The sequence below is a fragment of the Hypanus sabinus genome, chromosome 29 (assembly GCF_030144855.1).
Source record: "Hypanus sabinus isolate sHypSab1 chromosome 29, sHypSab1.hap1, whole genome shotgun sequence".
Lineage (NCBI taxonomy): Eukaryota > Metazoa > Chordata > Chondrichthyes > Myliobatiformes > Dasyatidae > Hypanus > Hypanus sabinus.
The window spans coordinates 17,285,993-17,295,561 of NC_082734.1; the positions used below are offsets into that span (position 1 = coordinate 17,285,993).

Consider the following 9,569-nt stretch of genomic DNA (forward strand, 5'->3'; position numbering starts at 1 on the left):
TGCTCCAGATTTTGTCAATGCCTCCTTCTTTGTTGGATTGGAAACATACTGTTCCAGGAAACCATCCTAGACACATTTTAGAAGTTCTTCACCCTCTCTGTATATAATACTTCTACTAACCGAGTTAACATGGTGATAATTACAATAACCCATCAACAGCTTTTGCAAACTCTGTAATTTCTACACTTTTCAGTTCATTTCTACCTCAGCCATTCCTCAGAAATTCATTGAACACGTGATCCATTGCTTCAATGCTTCCCTCTCTCCGAGGGCCAGTACTTACCCTTCACATGCAATAATGTCCCTCTCCCTCTGAAGGTGTTGGACTGGTCTTTCATGGCACAGTAATACATCCCACTGCTGTCTGTGCTCTTCACAGTCAGATTCCATTCCTTAACCACTTTAGAAAGAATAGAGTCCTTAGATTGTTGCAGAGGGCGGGTGAGCGTATCCTTGCAGAGCAGCATGGTGACAGAGATGGCCTTAGTCAGGGGTGCTGATCTGTTGGTGCTTTCACATTTATACTCACACTGGAAGCTCACCTCTTCATTCACCACCGCAACAGTCATCAGCGGCTCCTGGTGGATTTCACAAGTCAGTCGTGTCTGACCTGTAACATCCAAACATAGAGTCAGAAAGAGTCGGGGAGAGTTGGGGGGAGTCAGGGAGAGTCAGAAAGAGTTGGGGAGAGTCAGGGGGAATTAGGGACAGTCATAGAGAACCAGGGAAAGTCAGGGAGAGATGGGGAGAGAAAGGGAGAGTTTGGGAGAGTCAGGAAAATTTAGAGTTGGGACAACAGTCCATGTCCATCTACTCCCAGACTGTCCGTGTGCCTGTCTAACTGTGTCGTAAACATCACCATTACATGGGTTCCATGACCACCCATGTGTGTGTTCCATGCAGCTCCCACTCTCTGTGTAAAGCAGAACTTGCCTCACACATTTCCTTTAGCACCTCCCCCACTTCCATCTTCAAGCTAAGCCCTCTATTATTTGATATCAGCACCTTGGGATAAAAAAAAACTGATTGTCTACCCCAGGGGTTCCCACCTGGGGTATATGGATCCCTTAATGACATTGGTCCAATTCATAAAATGGTTGGGTGCCCCTCATCTACCATATATATGCCTCTTGGACTTGTGCAAACTTCTGTCAGGTCGACCCCTCAACCTCCAGCACTCTGGAGAAAAGCAAGCCCAGTTTGACTGACCTCTCCTTTCTGCTAATGTTCTCAATTCGGGCAATGTCCAAGGGAACCCCTGTTGCGCCCTCTCCAAATACTCCACATCCCTCCCGTAATGTGCTGCACATGCTGCTCCAAATGTGGCACACATTGGTTCACGAAAATGACTCCAGGATTGAATGGTTTGTCATATGAAGAGCAATTGATTTAGAAGAATGAGGGGTGACCTCATTGAAACCTATCGAACGTTGAAAGGCCTCGATAAAGTGGATGTGGAGAGGATGATTCCTATGGTGGGAGAGTCTAAGGCCAGAGGACACAGCCTCAGAGTAGAGGGATGTCCTTTTAGAATGGAGACGAGGAATAAAATCTTTAGCCAGAGAGTGGTGAATCTGTGGAATTCTTTGCTATGGGTGGTTGTGGAGGCCAAGTCTTTATGTATATTTAAGGCAGCGGTTGATAGGTTCTTGATGGTCAGGGCATGAAGGGATATGGGGAGAAGGCAGGCGATCGGGGCTGAGGAAAATGGATCAGCCAAGATGAAATGACAGAGCAGACTCAACGGGCCAAATGGCCTAATTCTACACTGATATCTTATGGCCGAGACAGTGTTATGCAGCCTGAAGAAGGGTCTCAGCCTGTAATGTTGACTGTTTATTCATTTCCATGGATTCTGCCTGACTTGCTGAGTTCCTCCAGCATTTTGTGCGAGTTGCATCTCTACCACCTTACCCACTTCTACCTCAAGATCCCTCTGTTCATCAATGCCACTCAGGGTCCTACCCTTTACAGTCATCATTATCATTCTGTGCTGTGTTGTGTGACGTGGGCAAGCATGGTCTTGACCATGATTGACCTTGGCAGTTTTTTTTTCCACAGAAGTGGTTTGCCATTGTCTTCGTCTGGCCAGTGTCTTTACAAGACGGGTGATCCCAGCCATTATCAATACTCTTCAGAGATTGTCTGCCTGGTGTCAGTGGTTTCATAACAACCATCCATTACCTGCTCCCATGGCGTCACATGATCCTGATCAGGGGCTAAGCAGGTGCTACACCTTGCCCAAGGGTGACCTGAAGCTAGCAGAGGGAAGGAGCGCCTTACACCTCCTTTGGTGGAGACGTACCTTCACCCCAGCAACCAAGCCCTTTATACATTACAGTATATGTGTGCTTTACCAGTGTTTCATAAATCTGGAAAATATTATCCCAACGTGGCTAACTCGAGGGAATATCCCAACCAAGACCATCTCATAGAGTCAGAGAGGGATGTAGAATGTAAACAGGCCCTTCGGCCCACCAAATCAATGCTGACCATCAATTTTCCATCTGCCCTAAACCATTTCATTTTCCAGCAGGTCAAAGGTTGTAGCAGCATGTTTGCTCCCTAACCCTGGGATCAGGTTTCCTTCCCCAGCACCAGCTTAGGGGTGGAGAATGACTTCCACCAAATCCTTTAGGTACAATGGGGCAGGAGAGACACCAAATCCAACACCCTCTCATCCCAGGGTACCTGTCACCACTTATCCTGGGGCCCATGGAAGGACAAGGGTGACTTCTGTGCCTGTGAACTGTTTGTGACGTACAGTGCCATAGATTTTGTGTATAGTTTCAGATAGTATGGCCGAAGAACTGTGGCAAGTTCTCCAAATGCTTGGAACAACCTACCAGCCAATTTTCTTATAAAACTGAACGACAGAGAATTGATGCAGTTTTAAAGGGAAAGGGTGGTCACACCAAATATTGATTTGATATAGCTTTTTTTTACTGTTTACTACTCTTTATGGTAATTTTTTAATATTTAGAAACGTTTGCATTATTTTTGAAAGCCTCTTTGTTTTGGAGATTTTTGCTCAGTACTGCAGTGCACCTCTGCACCAGATTAGACTGCTTCTAGAAGTGTGGTACCTGAGCCCTCATATCTCAAGAAAGACATGCTGGCTCTGGAGAGGATCTAGAGGACAAATGATTCCTGGAACGAGAGGCTTAACAGTTAATGAGAGCTTTATGTTGACCCTGCGATTTTGGTCTCAGAGGCCAACGTAAGAACATCTTTTGAGAGGGTGAACCCGCGCAAGGTGTCTGGTCCTGGTGGTGTATCTGGTAGGGGACTGAAAACCTGTGCCAATCAACTTGCGGGAGTGCTCAAAGGTATCTTCAATCTCTCACTGCTGTAGCCAGAGCTTCAAAAGTGCAACAATCATACCAGCGCCCAAGAAGAGCAGGGTGAGACACCTCAACAACCATCACCCGATTGCACACTGATGAAGAGTGTTGAGAGGTGGGTCATGGTCAGATTCAACTCCTGCCTAAACAAGAACCTGGACCCACTGCAGTGGCCTACCACCATTATGGGTCTACAGTGGATTCAGTCTCACCAGCTCTTCACTCAGCCTTGGATCACCTGGACAACAGCAATACTTATGTTGGGCTGCTGTTATTGAGTACAGCTCAACGTTCACCACCATCATACCCTCAGTTCTAATCAAAAAGCTCCAAAACCTGGTTCTCCGTACCTCCCTCTGCAATTGGATCCTTGATTTCTTCATCGGGAGACCACAGTCTGGGCAGATTGGAAACATCTCCTTCTCACTGGCAGTCGGCACCAGCGCACCTCAAGGATGCATAGTCAACCCACTTCTCTAATCTCTTTACACCCACAACTGTGTGGTTTGGCGCAGCTCAAACACCATTTATAGATTTTCTAAGGACAACACTATTGTGAACAGAATTTTAGATGGTGATGAGAAAGCATACAGGGGTGAAGTAGATCAGCTGGTTGATTGGATCCACAGCAACAACCTTGCACTCAGCGTCAATAAAACCAAGATCAAGACCACACTACACCTGTTCGAAGGATCAGTTATGGAAAGGGTGAGCAGTTTCAAGTTCCTGGGTGTCAACATCTCCCAAGTTCCATCCTGGGCCCAAAATATTGATGCAATTACAAAGAAAGCACGACAGCGGCTCAACTTCATCAAGAGTTTGAGACTTATTATGACGCCAAAGACTTGCATATTTCCACAGCTGCAACAGGCAGAGCATTCTAACTGTGCAGAATCAGAAAAAGCTGCAGGAGGTTGCAGATGCAAGTCAGCTCCACCACAGGCACTTGCCTCCCCAGCATCGAGGACATCTTCAAAAAGTGATGCCTCAGAAAGGCAGCATCCGTCATTAAGGACCCCCATCCCCCAAGACATGCCCTTTTGTCATTGTCATCAAGGAGGAAGGTATTGGAGCCTGAAGACACATACTCAATGTTTTAGGAACAGCTCCTCAATATATTCTCGATAACCATATAACCATATAACAATCACAGCACGGAAACAGGGCAGCTCGGCCTTCCTAGTCCGTGCCAAACTCTTAATCTCACCTAGTCCCACCTACCTGCACTCAGCCCATAACCCTCCACTCCTTTCCTGTCCATATACCTATCCAATTTTACCTTAAATGACACAACTGAACTGGCCTCTCCTACTTCTACAGGAAGCTCATTCCACACAGCTATCACTCTCTGAGTAAAGAAATACCCCCTCGTGTTTCCCTTAAACTTTTGCCCCCTAACTCTCAAATCATGTCCTCTCATTTGAAACTCCCCTACTCTCAATGGAAACAGCCTATTCATGTCAACTCTATCTATCCCTCTCAAAATTTTAAATACCTCCATCAAATACCCCCTCAACCTTCTACGCTCCAATGAATAGAGACCTAACTTGTTCAACCTTTCTCTGTAACTTAAGTGCTGAAACCCAGGTAACATCCTAGTAAATCGTCTCTGCACTCTCTCTAATTTATTGATATCTTTCCTATAATTCGGTGACCAGAACTGTACACAATATTCCAAATTTGGCCTTACCAATGCCTTGTACAATTTTAACATTACATCCCAATTTCTGTACTCAATGCTCCGATTTATAAAGGCCAGCATTCCAAAAGCCTTCTTTACCACCCTATCTACATGAGACTCCACTTTCAGGGAACTATGCACTGTTATTCCTAGATCTCTCTGTTCCATTGCATTCCTCAATGCCCTACCATTTACCCTGTATGTTCTATTTGGATTATTCCTGCCAAAATGTAGAACCTCACACTTCTCAGCATTAAGCTCCATCTGCCAACGTTAAGCCCATTCTTCTAACCAGCATAAATCTCCCTGCAAGCTTTGAAAACCCACCTCATTATCCACAACACCTCCTACCTTAGTATCATCGGCATACTTACTAATCCAATTTACCACCCCATCATCCAGATCATTTATGTATATTACAAACAACATTGGGCCCAAAACAGATCCCTGAGGCACCCCGCTAGTCACCGGCCTCCATCCCGATAAACAATTATCTACCACTACTCTCTGGCATCTCCCATCTAGCCACTGTTGAATCCATTTTATTACTCCAGCATTAATACCTAACGACTGAACCTTCTTAACTAACCTTCCCTGTAGAACTTTGTCAAAGGCCTTGCTGAAGTCCATGTAGACTACATCCACTGCCTTACCCTCGTCAACACTCCTCGTAACTTCTTCAAAAAATTCAATAAGGTTTGTCAAACATGACCTTCCACGCACAAATCCATGCTGGCTACTCCTAATCAGATCCTGTCTATCCAGATAATTATAAATACTATCTCTAAGAATACTTTCCATTAATTTACCCACCACTGATGTCAAACTGACAGGTCTATAATTGCTAGGCTTGCTTCTAGAACCCTTTTAAAACTATGGAACCACATGAGCAATATGCCAATCCTCCGGCACAATCCCCGTTTCTAACGACATCTGAAAGATCTCCGTCAGAGCTCCTGCTATCTCTACACAAACTTCCCTCAAGGTCCTGGGGAATATCCTGTCAGGACCTGGAGATTTATCCACTTTTAAATTTCTTAAAAGCGCCAGTACTTCCACCTCTTTAATTGTCATAGGTTCCATAACTTCCTTACTTGTTTCCCACACCTTACACAATTCAATATCCTTCTCCTTAGTGAAGAAGAGAAGAAATTGTTCAAAATCTCTCCCATCTCCCTCGGCTCCACAGATAGCTGACCACCCTGATTCTCTAAGGGACCAATTTTATCCCTCACTGTCCTCTTGCTGCTTATTTATTATTATTTTCTTTCTTGTATTTGCATAGTTTGTTGTCTGTTTGCCATCCTATTGGGTGCAGTCTTTAAGTGATTTGATTGTGTTTCTTGGATTTACTGTGTATGCAATAAAAATGAATCTCAGGGTTGTATACGATGTACTTTGAATTTTTCTTTTCTGCCCCCATCAGATTTCTGAATGGACAATGAACACCTGTGCACTGCCTGAGTACTTTTTAAGCTCTCTTTTAGCACTACTTATTTAAATAAAATAACATATTTCTATTGTAATTGATATTTTAATATTATTATGTATTGCAATGTACTGCTGGTGCAAAACACCAACAAATTTCACTACGTTTGTCAGTGATAATAAACCTGATTCTGATGCCTCTGGGTCTGTACTTGTTGGCGTTCAGAAGGATGAAGGAGGGATATCTACTGGATACTGAAAGATCTGGATAGATTGGACGTGGAGAGGATGTTACTGTCAGTAGGAGAATCAAGGATCTGAGGGTACAGCCTCAGAATAAAGGGATGTCCTTTTAAAACCAAGATGAAGGAGGAATTTCTTCGGCCAGAGGGTGGCGAACCTGTGGAATTAATTGCCACAGAGTGCTGTGGAGGCCAAATCATTTGGTGTATTTGAGGCGGGAGTTGATGGGTTCTTGATTGGTAAGAGGGATTAGGGCTATAGGGAGAAGGGAAGAGAATTAATTATTAATAAAACCAGCTATAATTGAATGGCGGGGCAGACTCAATGGGCCGAATAGCCTAATTTTGCTCGTGTCTGCTGAAACTCATTCCCACCTCCTTCCGAGTGTGTGGGATGGTGCATGCCTTTATCAGCTCTAGGTCAGACTGCCCCAAGGCTTTCCAGCTTTTCTGTGTAAACATGAACCCAACCTCCAGTGAGGACCCCCCTCTCACCATCACCCTGCCCCAGCTGTCAGTTAGGTAACCCCTCTACGATAATGTTCCCATTCTCCTCCTTTCTCTGTAGCTCTGAGATAGTGGGATTGTCCCATTCCTTCACCTCTGGCAGTTTGCCTGCCCTTAGCTGCTGAGAGACCCTCCCCCCCCCCCATTTCTTCCCAAAGTCTGGACCTCCTTTCCCTTACATCTTCATCCCTCTCTCTCTGGCCACCTTGAAAGCTAAGTCTTTGCTCAGCCGCCTGTGTTTCCGTGCCCCCACACATAATTTGTTCACCCACCCATGGAAGAGCTCAGCAGACAGTTTAACTTTTCCTCTCCCAAGGGCACCGTAAACCTGATTCCTAAGAATGTCTCCCACCAAAAGACACTCTGGCTCAAATGCCGATTCCTACCTTGCCGCAAGTAGAGGAGGAGACCGATGAGGATTCTCCCAGATAGAGCCATTCTGCCGCCTTTCTCTGCTCACTTTGCTGGGAGTACAAAGCAGGAAGCCTGTTGCTTGGCTGAGTTCCTCTTGCGGTTTGGAGTTAGTCATAATTCAAGCTGAAATTGAGCAACATCCCCTTCTTATCATGTGATGGTGCAGAGAACTTGGTTCCATTCTGCCCTGTCCACCTCAGCGTCCACCAGCCAGGTCTTCAGTTCCTCCTGTAGCCCAGGAGCCAGTGCTGGGGTCACAGATAGTGCCTTCTCTACCAGGCCCCTTGCATTATCTGTGTGCCGGTTAGGACTGGGAAGGGCAGATGAAGCTTTGGTGGAACTGCTTGACTTCCTTGAACAGCTGTGGTGGCTGAGCCTTCATCGTGACCTGGAGAGCTGTGGCTCTGGATACCGGAAACAGGAGGTGGCCATTCAGCCCCTTGTGTCTGCTCTGTCAGTCAATGAGGTCACATCACCATGGCTTATTACCACTCTCATTGCCTGTTCTTTATGCCTTTTGTGATAATAAATACAACAATCTGTTGGTTCAGAAAGACTGAAGTACGGTCAGGGTTGCCTGCCTGGCCATCCCCCTTTTCTTTTCTACCCTCTGAGAGCTTGAAAACCTGGAGACTCAGGAACAGCCTCTTTCACACTGATACAGACTTCTGAACTTATCCCCTCTTCCTGGTGGTGCTGCTACATTCTCAGTCTCTAAACCCTACCTCTTTCACTTTAGAGCAGTGGTCCCAATCTGCGACCCATGGACCCCTCGGTTAATGGTAGGGTGTCCAATGCTGGGAATTTCTTTCTGCACCATGGTTTCTCTGACCACAATGGTGCAGATGATGGAATTGACACAAGGAGCGCATCAGCAGAGCCAGAGTACGACAGGGATCACGAGGTTAAAACTAAAGGTCATGAAAGGTGCACAGTACTCACAGCGAGGTAGTCGACAGTGTAAAAAGAAAGAAATGGAGATACGATTAAGGTGACATGATCTTCAGCGGTGTTGTGGATGAGGAAAAAGACAGATGTAAATCAAATGGAACGTTGAGTGGAAGAAATTTAATCCCAACATGCACTTTGGTAATTGGAATCCCTTGTAAATTGTACAAAGGTGGCTGTCCTACTGGTAAACATTGGGCAACTCTACCTCTAGAAGGAACGGAGGACAAGGAAACCCCTTCACTCCAGGACACATGCTCCAAGTGCAGACAGCAGTCAGAGTATCAACCTGTCCTGGTAGGGCCATTGTTTCTGCCTGCTCATGTCCCACTGAACTTAGCTCTTCATTACCTCAACTCCATCCTGTCTTCCCTTGTTTAGTCCCCTACCATCTACATCTGGGACACCTCCTATGGCCACCACCATTTTGACAGCTTCTGATTCCCTTGCACCAACCACCTTATCCTCACCATGGATATGTGATCTTTACATAGACATGATCCATCGGGGAGGTCTTAAAAGTTCTTTGCTTCTTCCTACCATAAAAGAACACTCAGTTCTCTCCAGACCCTCACACCCCTGCCCAAGCAGAACTTGTCCTTGCCCTGAAACAACTTCTCTTTTGACCTCTCTACCCCTTCTCACCTCTGCATTCTCAGACCTTATGGAAGGTCTTGACTAGCTTATCTCAAAGTCTCTACATGCTGTTGCCTTTCCCCTCCACAGATGCTGCATGGCTCATTGATTTTCTCAGTAGGTCATTTGTTGCTCCAGACACACTGACTGAAGAAGAGTCTGCCCACACTGGAGAGTTCTGCTCCACAAGCCAACAGGCCACAGAACTGCACACAAAGGAGAGAGATGCTGAACAGCCAAATGACGGTCAAGAGGCTGGAGTCTGGGAGGGATTACAGGGAAGGTTTCCTTGAATGGTTTCAAGGTGAAGAATTTTAACCAGTTGCAGAGGTATGCTGAAAAACTACCAAAGTTTGGAGAGGGGCACAA

The 9,569-nt window shown here is 45.8% G+C and overlaps 1 protein-coding gene across 1 annotated transcript in view; it reads right to left on the reverse strand.

The window, feature by feature from the left end:
• LOC132382766 (uncharacterized) overlaps nucleotides 1-7,712 on the reverse strand; it is a 28,081-nt gene extending 20,369 nt beyond the window's left edge. The window contains exons 1-2 of the mRNA XM_059953222.1: nucleotides 7,589-7,712; nucleotides 284-610 (exon numbers count right to left, since the gene is read on the reverse strand). Of these exons, the coding sequence (XP_059809205.1) occupies nucleotides 284-610; nucleotides 7,589-7,640 (379 nt within the window). The 5' untranslated portion in view covers nucleotides 7,641-7,712. The remainder of the gene's footprint in view (nucleotides 1-283; nucleotides 611-7,588) is intronic.
• Between the last annotated feature and the right edge of the window lie 1,857 nt (nucleotides 7,713-9,569).